This window comes from Neovison vison, chromosome 9 (assembly GCF_020171115.1).
Source record: "Neovison vison isolate M4711 chromosome 9, ASM_NN_V1, whole genome shotgun sequence".
Lineage (NCBI taxonomy): Eukaryota > Metazoa > Chordata > Mammalia > Carnivora > Mustelidae > Neogale > Neogale vison.
Window position 1 is genome coordinate 29,646,661 of NC_058099.1, and position 24,318 is coordinate 29,670,978.

At 40.0% G+C, this 24,318-nt stretch overlaps 1 protein-coding gene across 2 annotated transcripts in view; it reads left to right on the top strand.

Annotated features, from left to right (window-relative positions):
- The window catches only part of GRIN3A (glutamate ionotropic receptor NMDA type subunit 3A), a 151,656-nt gene that overhangs the window by 90,196 nt on the left and 37,142 nt on the right, over positions 1-24,318 (top strand). For both annotated transcript variants that reach the window (XM_044265233.1, XM_044265234.1), the window contains exons 4-6: positions 9,615-9,760; positions 13,643-13,758; positions 22,002-22,153. In XM_044265233.1, coding sequence (XP_044121168.1) covers positions 9,615-9,760; positions 13,643-13,758; positions 22,002-22,153 — 414 coding nt within the window. The remainder of the gene's footprint in view (positions 1-9,614; positions 9,761-13,642; positions 13,759-22,001; positions 22,154-24,318) is intronic.

Sequence of the window (24,318 nt, forward strand, 5' to 3'; positions counted from 1 at the left end):
TTTGAGAACCCTGCCACCATCAGGGCTCAGTCACTGATTTCCCTGAGCTCCAGAGCAAAGACAGACTGCCTATTCAGCCATGGCAAATAAAATTATTGGATGCAGCCCAAGTCACCCTCAAAGGGCTAGCCTGAGAGAAAAAGAAAACAGAAGGAAAAGATTTCTCTTCTTACTGTTATTCAGTAGCCTGTCTTTCTGTTTGATGTTTTGCTTTAGCATCTTCTCCAAGAGGCCGGTTTCCAGGGACCTTTGCTGCGGAATTACTGACCTTTAGGCTAAACCTCCTATGGTACTTCTGCACCCAATCCCCACCCTGAATGAAGACCAAATTGGACATGCTCTAATAGTTAATTCTTCCGAGTTATATAATTAAATAAAAGCTGACATTAAAACAAGTTCCTGTGCCACAAGGGTTTGGGTAGAGTTGTGCCAAAAAGCTTACATCACTAGACTGGAGATAAATTTATAGCTGTTTTCGTTCATTTGCATTTAATCAGCCCCGAATTGCTGACTCTAGGTTTAGCAAGGACCTCACTGCCCATTCAGTCTGCAGGGTACAGTACTGCTGGTGATGGGCAATGACTCAAGTGAGAGGTTTGAGTTCCACAGTCCACAGGTCATTTTTCACCTTGAAGTTTGGCTGGATAGCCGGTCAATTATAGAAACAAAAAGCCAGGGTTATTCTGATGCCATGGGCTTAAAGCAATCCTCCCCTTTTCCATAAAAGGTGTTGGTTCTGACCTCAGCTGACCTGGTTTGCCCCCAGTTCTGCCACCTACAGTGGAATCACATCTTTGGAGGAATTATGGTTCTAGACAATTGCATTATGATCATAATTACCTTTGAAATTCCCATTTAGATAGTATCTTACATGTAGTTTGGTTCTAGAGTCAGCTGATAAGTATGTATAACAATGGACTCCAAAAGCATGGGTTGAAGAGCTCGGGGAAAGTTATTTCACGTCACTGAACTTCATTTCCCACCAATGACTGGGGTTATTAACAGAACCTACCTCATAGGGGTATAGGAGGGCTGGGATGAGATGATGAATGTGGGGGGCCCATACATATAATCAGCACAATAAATGACAACTGTGGGTATTAAGAAATTGTTAAAAGCTAATTAAGCTTCTGTAATCAGCTCTTGGGTTCATGTACAATGGCTGAACTCTTTCAGTTAACCATTTTGCAGATAATGGGTCACAGCTGTTAAGTGGGTAGACGGTAAAACCATAGTGGTTGAGAGCAAAAACAGTAGAGCTACACAGACTTCCCAGTTCTGTCATTTTATGGGCTCCCCCTTAGACAAGTTAGCTGCTCTGTGCATCAGGATTCTCATCTATAAAATGGATAAAATGAGAGAATCAGTCTCGTCAGACTGTTGTAAGGATTTAGAAAGTTGATATGTCTAAAGCATTTAAACAGTGCGTGGCAGGTGGTGAGCTCCATCATCGTCATCACCGCCAGCACCGTTGTGATTATGATTATTCTGTGCTGCTTCATTTGGAAAGACCTGTAATGTGGGTAGCATTCCTAGTGAAGTAATTCGTCTGACCCAGAAGGGAGAAGTTGATTTTGCTCCATAAGATCACTGAACAGAAAATGGGAGGTGTCTGGGTGGCTCAGTCGGTTAAGCCTAACCCTTTAGCCCAGGTCATGATCTCAGGGTCCTGGGATCAAGCCCCTCTGCTCAGTGGGGAGTCTGCTTCTCCCTCTCTCTCTCAAACAAATAAATGAAATCTTAAAAAAAAAGGGGGGGGGAGGTGGGCAGAGTGGATTTTGAATAAGACAGTTGGAGGGGTCTCAGTGAACTGAGTAGGAGAGGCGGTTCCAGATGACTAGAATAAGACATTGAGACCAGGGCCAGAGCAGAAGCCAAAGAGACTTACATGAGAGTAAGGAAATAGGAAATAAAGATATAGGTAGAACATTTGTAGTAGAAGAGCTACAAATTCCCCTGTAGAAATCCTGTAATTCTAAAGGTTAGATACTATAAAAACCATGATAATAGGAAAAAACAAAATAACAACCACAAAAACACATAAAAGGCTTTCCCCTTGTATGTATACAGGACACAGAAATACACCGTGGACTTCCAGAAGCCTAGTAAAGAGTACTATGCGGTGCCATTTCATGCATGTTGCTGAACAAATTTAATTGTTTAAAGAAGGAAATAAAGACCAGAAACTGCCTGGGGCACCTGGCTGGCTCAGTTGGTGGAGGATGTGTCTTGATCTCAGGTTTGTGAGTTCGAGCCCCCATGTTGGGTGCAGAGATTGCTTAAAAATAAAATCTTAAAAAAAAAAAAAAAGACTGGAATTTATGACCTTCCAGTTTTATAAATAGATGGGCAAATGTTGTTGAACATAGCATACTAAAAAGAAGAAATAACAATTATTTTTATCACCCATACTCATTTGAGGAAGGGATTATTCATTCAACAGGATTATATTTGAGCCTGATGTTAGGACTTTTTAAGCTCACCTTTGCCTTATTTGTGGGACCTGGACCAAGGCCCTTCTTCACTCTTCTCGTTATAGATCTAAATCTCTATACAGTATCAAACAGGAAGTACTGCAGGGGAGTGTTTAGATGTAAAGACTCTGGAGTCCGACTAAGTTCAGAACCCTCTTCTGTGCTTATTGGCTGAATGATCTTGGACAGTTTATTTCAGTGCAAGTCTTAGTTTCTTGTGTGAAAGCTGGAGAGGATGGCAAATACCTCATAAGCTTGTTTTGAGGCTTTAAATATATAATCCGAGTTAAGGTTTTAGCACAACGCCTGACATACAAAGAGTGCTTTAATAAATGGAAGCTACCTGTACTATTAGCTATAAAAATAAATAAATGGACTAAATGATCTGTAGCATGTCCTCCAGCCTAGACTCTAAATTTTTATAGCCTCCCCGACTTTGGCATCTCTTTTCAAGTTCACTAGGCCCCACCAGTAGCTTCCGTGGAGTGGGGAGAGGAGAGCATTAAGATGTCCAGTGTGGCAGCACAGCCAGGAAGATGTGGGAATACTGGTAAGGGGGGGGAAGGAGCAGGGTTCAGTCCTCCCACGGACACCCCAAGACTGCGAGATACTGAGCACAAGCATTTGCCCCCCCAAGAGACACAGGATGAATGTGCTTGTTTTCGGGAGCTTAGCCAATCCATCTAGCTTGTTTTTTTACCTTTTATGAATAGAACACAGAAACATCAGACTGCTTGTGCCTTGTGAATGGAATAATATGCATGAATGAGTTTTGTAAACAGCACAGTTCAAGTGTTGCTGTTTTTGCTGCTCTTGCTGTAACTGTGATAAATACCTTGTTCAAAACCCCGACAGGTATAAGCACTCTGTCTTATTTCTTTAGGCTGGCACTTGTTTGCCTTAAATTGACCATTAGTCTTGAGGAATGCCTATCATATCTATGGTTTTTTGAGAGAAAGAGGAATCTTTTCCTGAAGGCAGTATAAACTAGAGATTAATGGTAAAAGTTCTCCGGATTCAGTTCCTGGGTCTGCCATTTTCCGGTTGTATGGCCTTGGGCAAGTTGCTAAACCGCTCTAAGCTTCAGTTCCCCCGTCTTTAAAATGGGGATAATGATTATACGTACCCAAAAAGGATGCTCTAAGGAGTAAATGAAGTGATGAATGTAAGACCTTGGCATGATGCCTGGAATGAAGGAAACATTCCATAAGGGTTAGCTATTATCATTATTAAGATAATGAGAGGAATTCCATAGGAATCATAAATAACTCCAGCTTTGATGAGATGACAGATACACAAAGGCTGCATCTGAAGAATGAGGAATGGGGGAAAGTGACAAAGAAGAGAACAAAACAAAGGGGAAAACAGCTAGAATGAGTGGATGTGTCCCTGGCCAGTTCTCGTAACTTCAGGTCTGTGGACACTGCTCTGGTAGCACCTGCCCTTGGATTTAAAATTTAATTCCAGATTAGTCCAAGCATCATACTAATGCTTCAATTTGAAATTTTGTGACCAGGGTTTTTCCGTAGTTTCTAGATCCTTTGATCTAGAAACGAAGGACTGTAGTAGTCGGGACCCTCTTTTGGAATACGGATACTCCACGCAGTTGATGTGAGATACGCCGTCATTCTAGAGCTGAAATCTGTGCAGTGCCAGGAAGCCTGCTGGGATTTATCAGACCTACCTCTGTCCATTCACCTGCAGAGGTGGCATCCCATAAGGGATGGAAGGGTTTTTGAAATAGTCAAATTTCAAATATGGGAATCAATGAAATTGTTAATGTCAAGATTGTCTATACCATGGGCTGGCAGACGTTTTCTCTGTGGGCCAGATAGGAATATTTTAGGCTTTGTGAAACCATATCATTTCTTTCACACCTACTCAGCTCTACCGTTCTAGGGCAAGAGCGGCCATGCCATGGACGAGAGGTAAATCAATGGCCATGGCTGTGTTCCAATAAACCTTGATTTACAAAAGCAAGTGGCCAGCCGGAATTGGCCCATGTGACCTAGTTTGCTAATAACCTCTAGTCTATACAAGGGTTTTGAGGTAATGACTCAAGTTGTCAGAAGCACCTGGACTGAAGCTCATATAAATTAAACATGATGTCAGAGAATGTTGTTGATTAGAGATTAGCTGACCTAACATAGAGGTCTTCAGAATAAAAATGAAAAGAGGAAGTAAAATGCTTGAATATAAATGGAGAGCCTAGCTTTTGTAGAAGAAAATAGAAGTAACGCATGCACACACAGAGAAGAATTACAACATAAAATGCATTCAGTAATTCACATTAGAGAAAGACTGAGCCGGGCTCAGGAACATTGTTTCCAGTCCCGTTTTTCTCTATTCCAGTCTTCAGGGTGTGAGTACTTACTCAGTGAACGCACATCCCTGTTTGCTGGGAGCAGTCTTAGTGTGCCTGTTGCCTCTGTAATAATCAGTAGTGACCCCTTTTGGAGAAGTGTCCTCGTTTGCATAAATTATATGACCACAACTCCAAGAACCAAAAAGGTTTTGAAATTGTAGCACAGACAGGTGTGCTTATTTAAAGTTAAAACTTGGACAATAACACGTCTGTAAGGGCAGAATGTAGTGCTGGGTAGGGTGAGGGCTTCAAGTCATACAAAGTCAGAGTCAAAGCTTCATTAACCACTTTCTGCTGATCTTACATAATGTGCTAAAGCTCCCTGAATATTAACCCTTCATATATAATCATAATAAGAGTTGTAATCCCACTCAATGTATAACATGTAGTAAATATACAAAAATATTCAGTTATTTCATTCTTATTATATATTTAAATGGATGGATTGATTAGGTGGGACATAGAGTCATCTTTCCTTTACAGAAGATAGGCTTTAAGAATAGTGACTTCCTTTTCTCTGAAGACATTCAATCAGAGATTTAACAGGCACTTAATACTGATGTTATAAATAAGCCTTGCTACTCAAAGTCTGGTCCACGAACCGAGTGTCAGGATCACCTGGCAGCTTGTCAGAAATGCATCCTCTCAGGCTCCAACCTAGACCTAATGAATCAGAATCTACATTTTAAATGCCAGGTGGTATGTTTAGCTTTGCCATAAAGGATTCAGAAATCAGTGGATGATTATAGTAGATGACTTTTGAAGCCCTTCTGAACTCCGAGACCACTCCATATTATCGAATACAGATGTTTTAAGTGGATAAAATAATGGCATGGGGAGGATCTGTGGTCTCAATAACTAGTATATCCCATTCCAGAGCGGGTTAAGAACAGCTGTGTCCACCGAATTCCAAAGAACATTAAACATTCCATTCCATTTATTAAAGTACAATCTCAGATAAATACAAATGTGGACCTTAATTGAAAATACCCAACATTTAGACTGTTTTTTAATCTAAAGCATTATATCTCCTTGAACATAGCCCCTTGATCATTCCTTGGGTCCGTTTTGTTTTGAGCCACTTCTCTGCTTTCTGCAGAATGCATGTCTGATTATTCTCCATGCAGGTGCTCTAGGTAGAGTTCAGTATTCCATTAAGACTGAACAGCTCACATACAAATAGATAGTTCAACCTTACCTATCTCCCCAAGGCCTAAAGAGGTTGAAACAACTACATGATAAAAGGCATTGGACTACAGTGGCTCATCACACACTGCTTCCAGTCCAGTGAAAAAGCTGAAAGGCTAGACATTAAGCTATTACACAATTAAATTTAAGAAGTGCAGGGGTATCTGGGTGGCTCAGTCAGTTAAGTGCATCTGACTCTTGATTTTGGCTCACGTCATGATCCAGGGTCATGAGACTGAGCCCTCATTGGGCTCCATGCTAGACGTAGAACCTACTTGAGATACTCTCTCTCCCCCTCTCCATCTGACCCTCCCACCCAAATCATGCAGGTGCTCTCCCTCTCTCTCTTAGAAAAATGCAGCTGTGATAGGTTCTGGCAAAGAAAATGTGTGTACTGTGAGGGCTCATGGAAGGAGGGTGCCACACAGACAGCAAGTTAGGGAAGTGCTGAATGAACCGAGAGAAGTCAGATGGGTAGAGAGAGAGTAAGACAAGTGGTAAAGTGAGTTAATTTGGCAAACACATATAGCACACCTGTCAGGTGCCAAGTGTCCTATAGGTCTCTGTGATACACAAATAAATACAACTCAGTCTCCTTGCTGTGGAAAAGAACATGGGCTGAGTCTTGCTAATTGCTGACTGTGAGAATTTGATTGTCGCTTTAACTATCCAAACCTCAGCATCTTAATCTGTAGAACACAAAAATATCTACCTTGCAGGATTACTGTAAGAATTAAAAATATTTAAGGCCCTTAGCTCACTGCCAGACACAAAAGTAGCAAGTTTTGTAATGGTCACACCGAGAGTGAGTATGACATAGTATCAGAAGCAATGTTCACAGTGTTGGAAAACACTCTTTTCCATCAGACTGCCTGGGTTCAAATCCCAGGTCCACCATTTACTAGCTCTCTGATTTTTGGGCAAATGACAAACTTTCTGATCTTCAGTTTTCTTCATCTCTAAAGGGAAGATAATAGAAATACCTCCTAAGTTTCTTGGGAGGGTCAAAGGAAGTAATGCTTAAGTGTGAAATATGGTTAAATAAGTAGCTAGACTATGTATTAGGTTCATGCAAGGTGCTGTACCAGCACAGATAGATAGAAAGTAAGTTGTTTCGGTTTTTGTTCTAGATAGGAGGGTGAAGTGAGATAAGACCAAGTCTTGATCTTGGCCTTAAAAATGAGTAGGTGATGGTCAGACAGAATGCTGTTAGATTTGCCTTACTTAAGCCACACTTAAGCCACAATTCACTAACGTGAGAATGCAAGTGGGCCGAAGGCTAAAAGAGAATATTTTAAAAGACAAGTGAGTTTATTCTAACAGGCATCTTCTCTCCAGTTCCTGCCATCAGCTGCAAGGCAGACTGATGTGGTTGATAATAACATGAGCTTTGGAATCAGGCAGACCTGGTTTCTAATTCAGTTCCTACTACTTCTGTGTCATCTTATGCCAGTTACTTTATCTCTCTGAGCTTCAGTCCACTAATCTTTAAAAAGGAAGTAATAACAGTGCCTTCTTCATGAAGTTGTTACAAGGAATAAACAAGGTAATGCATGTAAAGAACCAAATACCATGTCTGGCACATAATAAAGATTTGGTAAATGTTAGCTATTGTTATTATTGTTGATGCCTCAGAACATTTTTGCTGGCACAGAACATTAGAATTTGTTCAGTGTATGGAACAATTGCATTAAACACAAGAGTATTACCTAATCACCTACTCAACAGTGGGATTTCCCAAATAGATAAAAAACAAGCAGATGGTGAGTTCCTATGTGGCAGTGATTGCAGGAATTTACCTTTGTGGCCCCAGTAACTTTGAAAGTTGTGCAAAGTAGGCCTTCAGTAAATATTGAATAAGTTAGTGAGGGATTTGCTTTGCTGATCATAAAATAAACTTTATCCACTTATAAACATGAGGCATGTTTCCATAAATCTGTAAATAAATAAGTACACTTGTCATTTCACCACCAGTGGAACAATCACTGTTAATATCTTGATACATTTTCTTCCAAGGCGTGTGTGTGTGTGTGTGTGTGTGTGTGGTGTGTGTGTGAGAGAGAGAGAGCGAGAGCGAGAAATTTCTGTGTTGGGGGTCATAACATTTAAAGTAACTATATAGATAATTTAATTTGATCATAACATACAAAAGCTTTTTCTCCATTTGTCATATGAGCATTTTACTTTGTTTCATTAAATATGCTTCAAAACACGATTTAGACATTGTATAATATTCTAGAAGGTTGTGCCATGAAATTTATTTATTAATTATTGTTAATTTTGTTAACAAAATTATATTGTTATATTTTTAGCATAAGCATGTTATATTTTTACCATATTGTTATATTTTTAGCATGTGACAAAGCTAATTCATCTTAAATATAAGTTGCCATATGCAGCAAGTTCTTCACCTTTCAGGGTTATAAACAAACCCTTCACATTTCTGGGTTAATAATAAAATTATTAAAAAATGAAACTGTACTATTTTTCTCATAGAAGAAAATTACAAACATAGTTAGATAAAATGCTGCCTACAATTCCAGGAGCTTTATAAACTTCACAAAGCCCCTCCATGGATTCCTGTTCCAGGACTTTAGGTCTGAAGCAATGACATCAAATATGTTAACATGAAGTTAACATAAAAGTGCAAGAAATCTAATGTGACAATTGTGGAGAAGTATCCTCTCTGAAATACTCCCGACTATAGGGTATTCAACTCTCTTTATAACATGGCCCAATACTAGTTCATTCTTATATTGAAAATAATCTTAAATCTAGATGCTACATTAACACTTCTGTACAGCTTTCACAACAGTAACTTTGCATGTGCTGTATATTTATTGTTGTTGGTGACAGAAAGCCTCTGCAGAGCTCCTGTGCTACTTCTCACTGCAAGGTCCCACACCCTGCAGAACTGTATTAGTGGGTCTACCCCAGATACCCTTCTCCTCTGTGTCTCCTAACTGCCTTATTACATCCCATTCCATTTGAGCAAAGGTATAGCATGACTCAGCACTGGAAAATACAGTTAGATTTATCTAAAGAAAAGAGATCATTTCATAATTATACCAAAAGTAAATTTAACAAATTTAAAATGTAGTACAAAATGGAGAATCCCCAAAAAAAAAGATATATTCACTACTTTGGGTGAGGTATAGTTCAGTCTCAGGACACAGAGTTTTAACTTGTTCTTTGTGTAGTTCCAACCAAGGAGAAGCACAACCTTTAATTTATTATCTTTATACTTTTTCCAGTATGCAATTTATGATAATGAGGTGGTTCTGCATGCCAATTTATACAGTGTCTAAAGAAGTCTGATAAGTTCTCAGCATAAAGCAGAAACCTGTTTTATGTTTTCTGTTTGTTGTTTCCATACATTTGCTTCTGAAGATGAAACAATTACTTATGTGAAAACTGGGGTATGAAAGGGCATGTCCACGTCTGCACATTTCTGTGTAGGTGTTTATGACATGTGTGTTTGAAAAATTCTATATCACTATTCGATTCCAAAGAGTGATGGAAGAGGAAATTTTTGAAAACAATCCTAAGAATAATTTATATTAAAGACATTTCTTTCTCCCTCATAGCTGCATCATCCCTCTCAAGGCTTCCGCTTTGGAACTGTCCGGGAAAGCAGTGCTGAAGATTATGTGAGGCAAAGCTTCCCGGAGATGCATGAGTATATGAGAAGGTACAATGTACCAGCCACCCCTGACGGAGTAGAGTATCTGAAGTGAGTGTCAACCTCAAGTCTAGAAAGTTCTCAATGAAAGAGAAGTCTTAGCTATTGATATATATGAAGTATCTGTTGGGTTTTTTTTTTAATGACAGCTAAATATACCCACTGTGTGTTCAGTAATACCTCACACTGTGTGAGATGGAGAAAGCATTATGGAATAGTGTGCATTTAATTATGTGGCCTAGATTACCAGTTACCTGCATCATCATCCCCAGTTGGCAGTAGCTTTGCTCGAAGTGCCAGTGGGGTCATTAGTGTAGCAGATGGTGGGGGAAGTAAATGTGGGCCTGACATCACTTCAGAAAACAACAGTGCTGAAATGATCAAACACTCAGGGAATGTGGCCAGAGGATAAAGTGTCCCAAAGCAGCCCTTGCCTTTACAGTGAAGCTCTAAGCCCATGGACCGTCTCCTCTTGCCACAAGGAAATGGAATTTATCTTGGAGATTTCCTGTAGAAAGGAAATAAGATAAAAGGCAATGATTCCCATGCCTGTATCCTTCTCATCAGAATTTATGAGAAGCAATCAAGAGGAATCACATCGCCATGGCAGATTATCAGAGCCTATAATTCAGTGAAGCTGAATGCAAAGGAGGGCGGTGCAGTTACCGATCTGCTCCTCTGGTCTGCCTGGGAGAAGGGAATGAATAGCTCCTGATAAGTTCCATGGTGTAAGCGTGAGCAGTCCTCTCCCTTGTGCCTGATAGTCTCAGGACAGTGACATACATTCAAGCCTCCACTCCCTAAAATCATGCAGCCTCAGGAAACAGGTTTACCTATGGTCAACCACAGTAATCTTCCCAGTGGACAGAGGACTTGCCACCTCAAATTCTCTTAGGGAAGAAGGAAAACAAATGAATAATTGCATGAGACATAAGAGCTAATGTGTTTCTGAAGAGCTCGATGATAGGACCCTAAAACTCCTTATGGACTTTTATAGAGTCTGGAGAGGAAGGCTTGTGCTCTCAGATTTGTTAAGTTATGTAGGATGAAATGCTACTTTTGCATTATGAAATGGCACTTTGGGTTTTGCAAGAACATTAGAATGTTCGACTCCCTCTCTAACACAGAGTTGAGTGCTCCTTTGCTTGCCAGCTCCTCTTCTCTCTGCTCTCCGGCAGGCAAATTCATGACTAAGAGAGAGAAGATGTCAGGGTGATGGCAGTGGCTCCCCACTAGACAGTAATCGCTGACAAACTGGGCTCTTCTGGCCGTGTGAAAAGAGTGAGATGTGCCAGTCCTGTGGCAGTCCCCAGTTCCACTCAGGGTACTCATTTATTCTGGAGGCTGCACCTGAGAAGGCCCTGAGTTGTCCCCACTCTAGCCTGGAGAAATGAAATTGTTAGAAAAGCAGGCACCAGTGAAGAAACTGAGACCTTAAAGAAGCAACTTGTCCATAGTAATTTAGTCAGCAAGTGGCAGAGTTGGGACTAGAACCAGGTCCCTAGAATCCAATCGCTGCTGCAGGCCACTCTAGGAACCATAAGAGAAAAGTAGGTCCTTGATGTTCAAAGAATAGTCCATGTTCCAGCAGCATCCCTGATCCTGTTAGCCTTGGGAGTTTGTGAAAAATGCTGACTGCCAGCCCCACCCCCCACCCCACCCCCGCCGAAACTGCATATTAACAAGCTCCCCAGGTGATTTGCTGGTGGAGGTGACATTGGAATATAGGCAGATACATAAGTCACTTCCAGTGCTCTTAGCCACCACTCCCAAGAAACCACAGTCCTCATACTAACCCCCTGGCATCCCAGAGCCCTGGCCTGCAGAACACACCTCCAGAGTCCTCTGTGAGTATATGTTATTGTGGTATATATATTATTTTGTGGCATATGTATAATTAAATGACTTCTCAAAAAGGCAGAGCATGATTCTGTAATGGTAGAAACAATTGGGGGCCCTGCCAAGTGTAAGGATGATTCAGCCAGTCATTTTACCTGGATCACACACAACCACTTGCTCACCAGTGACTCAGGACCCCAGGGGAGTCTGTGAGCTAATTACTTCTTGCCTTCCTGTGCAATAGAGACCTGTCATAACTAACGTCACTTTGCAGTCCAGAATCAGGAGTGATTATTTAAGGATACCACTGAGACCGGACCTCAGTAATTACTGCTTAGAAAAACTGAACCCCAATTTTTTTTCTATTGCTATTGCTACCTCAGATATTTGCAGAGTACTGGTAAATGGTGACTAGTTGCTATGTAGCTCCCAAGGCACATTTTGTTATTGTGACAGTAAAACTTTTACTGGAGAAACATCTTTCAGCTTGATTTTTATTTTATTGCCAAGATTCCATTAAGGTTCCTCATCATCAGCTCCTAGGAGACAGTTCACATCCTCAATCCTTTCTGAAGCTTCCCACAGCTGTGGAACCGGGAGATGTGTTTTATTTTGGTTAGAGTTAAACACAGGTCTCATTATGACTTCAATCCAATACTCCTGGAAAAGGGAGTACATTTTCAATAGGCTGGAAGAGTAGAAAAAGGAAGCAATGGTCAATGGCATCAAGAAAAGGGAAGTTGACCTATTTACTCTGTGTCCATGTATGGCCCAGACGAAGCCATCCATGCAAATATGTACTTCCCACTGATGAATCTTAGAGGTGTCTAAGAGTGTCTTTTTTTTTTTTTCCAGATTTTCGATCGGCCCTAGCCTTGCTCTGTTCGGAGTTTAACACCACTCCACTCTATTGAATTCCAGTAGACTCATTTTTGGCTCTGAGAGGGGAATGATTGAGTCTAGATGGAATAGAGAAGAGTTTTTCTCTTTGCCAAGACGTTTGGACAACCCTGAGGGCCTTTCTTAAATGGCTGTATGTCCTACCCTCTTCCAAAAAGGATTTGAGGTGGCTGAAAACAAGAATCATTGCATACACCCTAAACAGTTCCTTTTAAGATTCCCCCTTCCTTGCCTCCTTTGTAATTGAGAACCCAGCCAGTGCTGAGACATACCTTCTTCTGGACCATTCCTGTGCCTACATTTAAAAAATGGGGAGAACACATGAAGGACGCGCAAGGCACCTGTTGGCACCTTGAGCCCAGTTCACATCTGATCCTCTGATACAAACTAGGAACACCTACCTTAAACGATTCTTGCCTGAATCGCCCCCTAGGTTGGGAGTGAAACATGAATCTCTGGAGGTATATTAATAAAGCAGACCACTAAGATATATTACCTATAGATCACTTCACCCTCCAGTTAATGAATGCTGGCCCATGGACTTTAAAGAGATCTTTTATCTCCCTTTTCCCCAGGACTGCTAGATATAGATAGATTTGCATTTCCTTAGTATGTATTCCTAAATATGAATTGATTCCTGATCTCTGGAGAATATGATAGTGATCATGACAGAAAGAAATAAAAATTCCCACACATTGATTAATGAAACCACCTGACCCCCAACACTGTCTAGCTATGTAATCTAGATCAGGTTACTTTGACTCTCTGAGCCTCAGTTTCCTCATCTGCTAAAATGGGGTAATCCCACCCACCCCCCAGCCATGGTGAGTGATCCTGTATGTGGAGAACAGTCAGTGCTGTGCCTCGCACAAACGAGTCTCTCAGTTTATATAAGAGAATTGAACCTTCCCATTCAATTCAGTCACTCTGGCTTTATTGTTGGATTTAGAAGTAAGAAAAGGAATGGGTAGATAAACCATTGGAAAGATGTCATGCTCTCTTAGAAGAGTATCTGTTTCCCCGGGTCTGTTCTCCACGGGTCAGTGAGACGTCAACAAGGCTGAGTCAGCAGCTACCTGGCTTGGGCCGCCCTTTCTTTCCAGATTTCTGTCCCCTAAACAAAAGCCAGTTGTCAACCTTTTCTGTCTACTAATGAATCATTTTTCTCTTTTCCTCTCTTGGTCTTAAATATAGGAATGATCCGGAGAAACTAGACGCCTTCATCATGGACAAGGCCCTCCTGGATTATGAAGTATCAATAGATGCTGACTGCAAACTTCTAACCGTGGGGAAGCCATTTGCTATAGAAGGTCTGAGCCAGTCACTCCGTTCGCTCTGACTCAGGATATGCTCACTTTGCCAACCTAGCAAGTCACAAATGCCAGAGTCAGAGGCAAAAAGCTATTCATCTTCCCTTGTTTTTATTTTCAGCTCATAAGCACTTAGCTCTTAAATTGCTGAAGCTAGGAATTTATTTTTCACCTACTCCATAAAAATTAATTTATCCAATTGTTCAAACAACAACAACAATTGTTGTTACCCAGATGATGTTGCTTCAGATATCTGAGAATGGGGGCATAGTGTAACAAATGGGGAGTCCAATTTTGATTTAATCTGTATTTTCTTATTCCTGTAATGAATCTGATGCAAAAACTAGAATGATCGCATTCTACAACTGGAAGGACCTCAGTGTTGATCTAATCCAATCTACTCCTGTTGTCCACAAGAAAGCCCAGGGATATTACATCAGTTTTTCATAATCACACAATTAAATGATAATACTGGAAATAGAATCCAAATCTCATGGTTCCTAAATAAATGTTTTGTTTTGCTTTTTTTCCATGAGGTGGGAAAACAATAGAAAAAGAACTTTCTTTCTATACCTAAGTAACCTTTAAGAGTCCTAAACAAAACCTTTTTTGGGACCTCAGGTTTGCCTTTCTCCCCCACTGGCAGAACATTTTTGCTCCCAACTTGATCAACCAATCCATCAAACTTCAGGGGCAAAGAAGGATTGCTTTGTCAGTTGCTCCTTTCATTCTGGACAACTGTTGATAAATGGAACTGATCGTTTGAACCAGCAAATTTCACATCTACCAATTCCCAGCTTCCCTTCTCTGACAGTACATGCTGGGTCTCAAGACAGCCGTGCTTACTTGTCAGAAAACACTTTGACTTCAGACAATCCTGTGAGGGTACCCAAGTCCTATTTGCAGAAAACTCTGCTTTTCTGTATGTTAACTAGTGTATCAAAACTATTCTGATTCCATTTTCCCAGCCACAGTTGATCTCTGTCTCTCCTAAACATATCACCAAATTTTTTACTTTGGTCTTTGTTTTTGTGATGAATGAGAGTGTAAGAGCTGATGTTGTTTCTCTGAGCCTTCTCCTAAGAGAAATCAATCTTTTCTCCAGGCAAAGTGACCTCCACCTGAACCAGGGATAGAACTCCGGAACAGAGAGATTTAATGGTAGTTGTCTTCTATTAAAACTACAATCTGAGATAGAAAAGTCTAAAAAGAAAAAAGTCAAGAAAAACCAAAAGAACATTTATTATATAACCCCATTTTGGTGTAACAATGGAAAAATTCCCTTTTTTTTTTTTTTTCCGGGTGGCATCTGGGGATATGCAAAGGATGTTACATTTTCTTTCTGTCCTAGATATACTGGGTAATTGAGGTCCCTCTTGCCTTTAGCAACTACTAACAATGAATCATTTGCAGCGGACATAAGAATGAGGGACTCCACATTCTCCACCTTTGTCTTCAGGGGGCAACCCTAGCTTGTCAAAAGACAGTGGTGAGATGGCTTGTTTGCCTCTGCTAGACCCCAGTGCCAGATGCCACACAATTAACTCCCCACTGGTTCCCTGTTTACATTTCCGTCTGTGCTGCTGAGACTTAGCTCTTAAAGTTCCCATCTTCTCCACACACCACATTGTTTTCAAAGGGGATAAGCACAAAATGGCGCATGAAAGAGCCCTCTCTGCAAGAGAACAGAAAGACCACAGATCTGAATAGAAAGCATTCCCCTCATTGTTGGTTTATTCTTTAAAAAAAAAAAAAAAAAAACCCACTACTTATTTATTCTGGGTGGTTTATTCTGGGTGAGGTACAAATCAGAAAATTTAATTCAGTACTGTCCCTGCCACCAAGTTCACAGCCTGAAAACAGAACTTGGTGACACACAAAGGGAGGATACTTAAATTTGTTACAATAATGTGATAGAGATACTACTAGTAAAAGTCTTGATCCCTGCTTTCTTTTTTTTTTTTTTAAGGATTTTTAAATTTATTTGACAGAGAGCGAGAGAGCACCAGCACGAGCAGGGGGAGGGGCCAGCGGAGAGGGAGGAGCAGACTCCCTGCTGAGCAAGGAGCCCCGATGTAGGGATATGTGGGGCTTGATCCCCGGACCCTGGGGTCATGAACTGAGCCAAAAGCAGATGCTTAATGATTGAGCCACCAAGGCACCCCTTGAGCACTGCTTTAAAAAAAAAAAAAAAAAAGTTAATCTCATAAATTTTTAGGGAATATTTCTCTTGAAGACATTTTTAAAAGTATTATATGCTTTGACATTTATGTTTCTTGAACTTACAAAACTGCAGACTTATTAATTAATTTAACTTTAAAGGCATAAAAGATAAAAGCAATTTATCAACAAGTCTTACCCTTTTAGCTTACAGGAATGTTTTATATATGTATCTGTGTCCGCTGCATAATAACAGTTATGTAATAGGTGATGTATAACCTTAGGTAACTCAGGAGGTTAAATTTGAAATAAGTATCTAATTCACTGACTGCTGCAGTTCATCAAGGGACCCTGATATCTGCATATACTTTCCCAGGTGCTCACATGGCTTTGTGAACTTAGGAGGGAAGAGTGGTCCATTGACTGCTTCATGTTGAATGTTCATTCACTTTATATAGTACTGATATCACACCAGCTCCTTGTACCAACTGCCCTCCCCTCCCCACTCCACCATTCTGCATTTATTTAGGCTTAAAAGATAAAGGTGAGGCCAGTGTGAGCCGGTGGCTCCACTTTGAGTTTAAAACCTTTTCCTGAGGACTCAGCACAGCAAACCGAAACTCTTTAGAATTCGTCATATTAAATACCGTACACCCAGGGACACAAAGACGTATAGTGTGCTCTGGAAAAGAAAGAAAGTGTTAAGATAAATGGATACATGTCCCAAATTTATGCATTGGAGTTAGCTGACAATAAAGGTCAAGTAGGAAGAAAGAGTAATGGAACTGCACAGTAATGATTTGTGACCTTTCTGCCAAAGACCTTTGCCTGTTTTTTGAGTTTATTCTTTTACTTTCTTAACACTAAGTATTTAATACAGTGTTTTGGAGCACTGGCTCTGGAGTCTGAGTGCTTGGGTGAGAATAGAGTTGCTGGTACTCACTGTGTCCCATGGAGCAAGTCATTTCCTTTGTTCTTCAGGCCCCTCGTCTGCATAATGGGTCTGTGAATACCACAACTAGCATGGAGCTATGAAGGTCAAGTGAAATAATCCATGTGAAGCATGGACAAGCATGGAGTGCCCAGCAAATTGTTATTAGTCAGTCCAGAAAATTATCCCCGGAGAGATAACCCTCACATATCTCAGCTTCTCCCACACACTTCTTTCTCCACTCTCATGTGCTCGGGGTAAGGGAAACCCATTTTTAAAGTCTACTTTACAGCTGGCACTATTATAATATGTTCTCAACCATTGCCCCAGAGTAGCTAAATGTGGTATTCCAAGGACAGACAGCAAAAATGAATTAAGCTCTCTTTCCTGAAGCCTTTTTAACCCTATCTAAGATCTCATTTTCAAAATATCTATTACCAACTACATTTCAGGAAGATTCTTCTAGTCTATGAATTTCTAACTATACATTTGCTAGCCAAAATATATTTCCCCCACTCTTAGCTGAGTAAAGCTGATTTATCCATGGGGAAAAGATCAGGATTCTGTTCTGAAAATTGTTCTCTTGGGCTATTAAGCTGTATCCAATTTCCAGGGTGCCTGATGCCTTCATCTTTAGGGTTGAAGGATTCCATTTTGCTTCATCCATCAACCACAAAATAGTCAACCTCGTCTTTATTGCAAAGCCACGTTTCTAATGATAATGAAAGCAACTCAGGCTGCTAGGTTGAGTCAGCAATTTAAAAATAAGAATTCTTTGACCAATGAACACAATCAAATTTGAAAAGCAACTGATAAAGAGAAGGACAGAAATGAAACCTTCAAGGTTTTACTATTTTAAGTTTCTGAATAAAATGGATTTTTATGTGTTTTAACAAATACCTCTCCTAGTCACCAGATAACTTTTTTCCGGTGAGAAATGTCTCCCCTTGTTCTATATTCCTAGTGTGTTTTACTTCGCTCATAATTATTATTGATGCTAATAATCATCTAAATGTCAATAATATATGTATTAAAATAGAAAATTTAGAAGGACAGTCATCTATTTTTAGCAGTCAATTGGAAATTAACCTTGACGTGATGGAGTAGAGTGATTTAATATTTATTATTTCCTATGTAGCAATTTTAGAAATGTCCCTGTAACTTCAACATAGCTTTTTCCCTAAGGCATTTTTAGTACTTTTGTTGTAGTGCCAAAATTCTATTCTTAGAATATATAGATTTATCATAAGTATTAATTTCAGCTTTTTAAACTTTACACCACGTATTTCTGTCTCATCTACCCCAAAATGCCACTATCAAGAATCAGTCTACGATGCCTCCTCTCAGCCTCCCATTGGGTAGAAAGTTCTCATTCCTCTGAAATCCGTAGAGTTTTATCCATCCTCCTCATTGCATCCAGTTTTCATATTTGACCTTTATTGAATTTATGCATCATCTATCTTGTTTTCCAGAAAGGTCCTGTAACTTCCTCCCATGTTGTGTAGTTATTTATGTCTGGCCCATTGCCCTCATGCCCCCGTAGCTTCATAAGGATAGAGCTGCGTCTGAGTTAACTTGGAAACCTCTGTAGCCCTTGGCAGGGTATCTGGCACAGAATAAAGATTCAACACATGTTTGTGGAATTAATGAATAGATGAATAGGTATGGAATAAGCGCCTATCAGATGAAAACATTCCTGCCATTATTACACTAAGCTGGACCGGAATTGTTGGCTTTGAGGTGATTTTTAGAAGAAACAATATAGTCAGGGGGTGTCCTTGCTAGTTAATATCCTCATCTATATATAATCATGGACCAGGTAGGGCTATATTTACAGTATATTTCTACAACTTATGGAAAAGTTTATAAACAAAATGTGCCCATGAATAATATATATTTTGTCTGCTGGAAACAAACCATCAGTTTAGATGATTGTGGTTTTTTCCTGCATTGCCCAGTTTGGGGAGATTACATCAATATGATTGTAGTGATAGAGCCTGTGTTGAAGAGGAGGAGATAGACCAAGTATTCCCTTACCTTGGTCGCATGTTATTCTGGACACCTTGGAAAGAACATTGGCTTTAGACTCAAACAGACCTACTTTCAGATGCTAGCTTTGCCAACTACGAGCTGTGTGACCTTGGGCAGTTTACTTATTCCTAAAGTATTACATATTATGCGTAAGTTCTTGTAGCTATTAGAACCATGTGGTATTATCTGGTACACAGTAGAACTCAGTACATTCTAGTTATTAAATTCCAGCATGATTTAACTCAACTATAGACCACAGTATAGTATACAGTCTTAGTCTAGTGCATGGTCTACAAGATGGGGTAAGGTACATATAAAGTTTATTGTAGTGTATAGTATATAGTAATCTTTTAATACATATCAGAAATTGTTGAAAATCATTGCCCCAGGGGAAGAAATATGGTAATATTCAGCAAACCTGGTATAACTGTACTGACAATCAACCCACTTCCACCAGACAGTTCCAGGGCCTCCCACTCTGTGTTATATATGCCCCAGTTCTCTCTCGTGGCATTTATCTCACTTGTAATGAAGTAATCATTACATGGTGCACTAATAATAATGGCAGAGACTGCATCTGCCTTGCTCATTACTAAATCCTGATCAGTTAACACAGTTCCTAGTCACTCAGTAAGTAATTGTTGAATGAGTGAATAATGAATGCGTGAGTCAGTGAGTCATTGCATATTATTATACACATGACTAGCGTTGTGCCTGACATGTAAATAAGTCCTGAAAGAATGAACTTGCAACTGAGTTGTAAATAGCACTCATTATAATAAAAGTTTCTAAAGAAAACTGGTTACTTCGTTATGGTTAGTTGCCCATTATAAAAAATGTTATTTAATGATAACATCAGCAGAAGAACAGGCTGCCTATGTAAAGTCTTTCATTGTCGGTCTTGCTTTTCAAGCCAAAACTACTGGGCACAAAATAGGTAGTCAAAATAGCCCATTGGATGGAAAATTCTAATCATGCTCTTGACATTGTCATCACTTCCCTGACTGGCCATTGTTAGGGAACAAACAAAATTATCGGGGGAAAAACCATACAGCTCTTTAAAACTCAAAAACGTTTTCTGCCTTATTTATTTCTTCTCTTTTGTTGCTTATAAACACATCTCAAGTTTCATTTTTTTTAAAAAAGGATTTGTGTATACACAATAAAAACAAAAGCAAAAACTAATGTCCTCGGAAATAAATTGCAAGATAGAAATAATTATAGCAAGTATTTGTTTTCATGAAGTATCTTTGAATTCTTGACAGCCTTTTAGTCTTTATCAGTGAAAAAAGAACGAGCTATACTTTTAGTTTATCTTCCTCAATCATCCTGAGGGCAAATATCTTTTTTTGACTATGCTGTCAATAGCTAAAGACAAAGTGTAGTTAATTAGCTCTTTCACATGGCTCATCAGAGAGCTTACTAGTGAATTAACAGTTTGGAAAGGAAGTAAAGCCATACAGAGCAAGGATATGCAGTCCAAGCTGGTTATTAAAAACTCTGACAAAAAAATAAAAATAATAAAAATTAAAAAATAAAAAAAACACAACAACTCTGACAACACTTTGCATCCACCTTTGTGCTACTCCTTTCCTTTCCCTTTCCTCTCTTGCCTTAAATAACCACTATCCTGGATGTTGGGCTTATTAGTTCCTTGATTTTCTTCTAACTGTACTTTTGCCACATACATACGAATTTCTAAAAATACATTATTTCATTTTGAATGTGTTTGCATTTATGCAATAGATTCATGCTGTAATCTTCTGGGGTGGATCTTTTTTACTCAGTATGGCTTGGAGTCATCCATATTATCCCATGTAGTTCTGCTTCATATGTTTCACACTATATACAATATACCAATGATGTAATATTCCACATTTATTTACCCATTCTCTTGTCAAAGAACATTTGGGTTGTTTCCAAATTTTTACTATTATGAACAGTGCCTCTAAGAACATTCTGATACATATCTCCTGGTGTGGTTGTAGTGGAGCTCTTTAGAAATGTACTTAAAATTACTGGCCTTAGAGCATATAGATGTTAAACTATACAAAATAATAGCAAACTATTTTAGGGCACCTGGGTGGCTCAGATGGTTAAGCATCTGCCTTCGGCTCAGGTCATGATCCCAGGGTCCTGGGATTGAGCCCACTTCCAGCTCCTTGCTCAGCAGGGAGCCTGCTTCTCCCTTTCCTTCTACCTGCTGTTCCCTGTGTTTGTGCTCTTTCTCTCTCCTAATCTCGCTCTCTGTCAAATAAAGAAATAAAATCTTAAGAAAAAATAGCAAACTATTTTCCACAATGGTTATATCAATTTGTATTTGCAGATGCAACATATGTGATCTTATGGACCTACATCTTCTCCAGCACTTGGGTTTTGTGGGGTTTTTTTAAGATTTTATTTATTTTTTTGACAGAGATCACAAGCAGATAGAGAGGCAGGCAGAGAGAGTGGGGGAAGCAGGCTCCCCACCAAGCAGAGAGCCTGACATGGGTCTCAATTCAGGGACCCTGAGATCACAACTCTAGCCAAAGGCAGAGGCTTAACCCACTGAGCCACCCAGTCGCCCCCCAACACTTGGTTTTCCTGACTCTTTTTTTGGGGTGGGGGGATAAGTTTTTGTGGATGTTTAAATTCTCATGTTATACTAAGGCATGGTCTCATTATTAAAAATTGACAAAAGTAAAAGAGGGTCCTGCATGACCAACGATGAGAGAATGTCATAAACCCAAGATTATAATTAATCCAATTTTCTGTGTTTAAGGTTCAGAGGAGGGAGTTTAGGAGAGGTGAATAGAAAACCCTAGTCCTGGTAAAGGCCTCAAAGGTATCTTCTCAAAATTATCTTGAAGGGAAGGGCAGAAGGCCTTGAAATATAATGTGTTCCTGGAACACGGTGCACAGCCCGTTCCTCTCCTTTCCAGATTCACCTTTTCTACTCAGAAAGGCAGCAGATGCGTAATAATCATACCTTGGACCTCTCTGTGACCTTTGAAGGAAAGATGATAAAAGCTCACCCTGCCCTTGGTACCAGAACTGATGGCGATATCACACAGGCGTGCTGGCACCTCTGCGGATCCTCTCAGGTGAAAAGCTGACCTGAGGTTGTATTCTCTTCTAGGGTATGGCATTGGTCTCCCGCCCAACTCTCCACTGACCTCCAATATATCCGAGCTCATCAGTCAGTACAAGTCCCATGGGTTTATGGATGTGTTGCATGACAAGTGGTACAAGGTGGTTCCCTGTGGAAAGAGAAGCTTTGCTGTCACGGAGGTAAGGAAAAAGTGCTGATCGTGCTGATGCTTTGTATAGCTTTACCTTGAAGAATATGAAGAAATGCTGTTACACGTGTCCTTTGGTCAATAATCCAGGCTTTTTACATCTCATAGAATTCACTGTAATATATGCAGAAGTTCACTTGAAGAGTGCCCATTCTGGTAGGAATTTGCAGTAAGACAGGTTTGTCTTGGATTCAAACGTGATGTACTTTGATGAGTAAATGTCTGAATTTCCACTTCTTTTCTGTATGCTATATCCACAAGTGCAGAAGAAACACTGGTCGAATTACAGCAATAGTATCTATATCTGAGATTGTCATTAACAGTACTTGGTTTAACTGTTAATTGCTGGACATGATGTGGACTTCAGAATATCCTTCAAGATCTGATCTAAGCTAATTTCCCAGTGGTCCAAGTATGAATCCTTTATGGGTTTAGAAAAGTAGACACACCTTAATGGATAATTCTTAGATTAGTGAATCATAGATTTTTTTAAACTGGAAACAACCAATACCTTTCTTTTACAGATGAGAAACTAATACCTGGAGATCCTAAGTGATTTTCCCAAGGCACACAAATAGTCAGAATCTCCATCTTTCTGTGGCAGTGCTCTGCCTTTACAATGTAATTAGAAAGAAACCATCAAAGGAGATAATTAAGATAAGAGACTAAAAGATATAACAAGAACCATAGGTTCGGGTATTCAAAAGAGAAACCAAATAAACCAGTACAAAGTCTGCCAGACATTTAAAACAAACAACAACAACAAAAACAGCACTACAGCCAGCAATAACAATGGCTTCAAATAGCCTCTATTTTGGCAAATTTGTATTTCTACACAGACTCTCCTGAGCTCCAGAGCCATATATCTGCCTTCCCATTAGACATCCCCACTTGAATATCCTGCAGGCATCTCACAATTTAACTTGTCAAAAACTGAACCTTTGATCTTCTCTCCTAAATCTGCTTTTCCTCCTGTGCTTCACGTCTCGGGTAATGACGCCTCTGTCCATTCAGTTACTTGTTCCAGAAACTGCCAAGAATCCTTCATGCCTCCCACATCTCACCTCCTACGGCATTCTACCAACAAGCCATATTTTTTTCCTTCTATAAAATACGTCTCAAGTAAGCCCCTTCATCGCCATCTTCACGGTCACCACTCTAGCCCAAGTCCTCATCCCTCACCTGCACCACGGCAGAAGTCTCCTAACTGCTCTCTGTTTTCCTGCCTGCCTTTCTCCGATTTGTTTTCCATGTGGCGGATCACTGTTTTGCTTAGAAGTCTGCGTTGGGCTGCCGTGTTAATTAGGGAACAATCTGAAATGCAAAACTTGCATTTCAGCAAGCCCTGTGGGACTCGATCCTGCCTATATCTTCAGCCTCATCTCAAGCCACTTTCTTCCTAGCTTATTACAGCCCTACTACTTTGGCCATTTAATTTATTTTTTCAAACATTGATTGATTGATTGAGTTGCGAGAGAGAGAGAAAGCATGTGTGCACGAGTTGGGGGAAGAGCAGAGGGAAAGAATGTCAAGCAGACTCCTCACTGAGCCTGGAGCCTGATGTGGGGTCCATCTTATGACCCTGAGATCATGACCTGAGCCAAAACCAAAAGGCAGATGCTCAACCATCTGAGCTACCCCCACAGGGGTCATTTTAGATAGAAATATGCCAGTGGCTCAACCATCTGAGCTACCCCCACAGGGGTCATTTTAGATAGAGATATGCCAGTGGCTTCCCTGTCTTAGCATCTTGGCACATGCTATTACATCCATCTTCCCAAATACTCTTACCCCTGACATTTACCAGCTAATACATCTCATTATAAACTCCAGCTGAAACAGAGCCTGCCCATAATCCCTGTTCCAATCTGAATCATATCTTCCTTTTTAACCTTATTATATCTCATTGAGAAGACGGTCATAGAGCAAAGATTTAAAGGAAGCAAAGAGGAAAGTGGGGAATTAGGAAAGTAGCTTGTTCTGTTTCTTACCATGTGACAAAAGCTCTATTAGGGAAATTAACTCATTGGTTCATACCACGACCCTATTAGGCAGGCATTTTTATCTTTCTTTGGAGAGGTTTGCATGGCTTTTTCTAAAAGAAGTAAAATTGGTCTTAAACCGTTCAGCTGAATTAAGTCAGCCAAGAATGCAAAC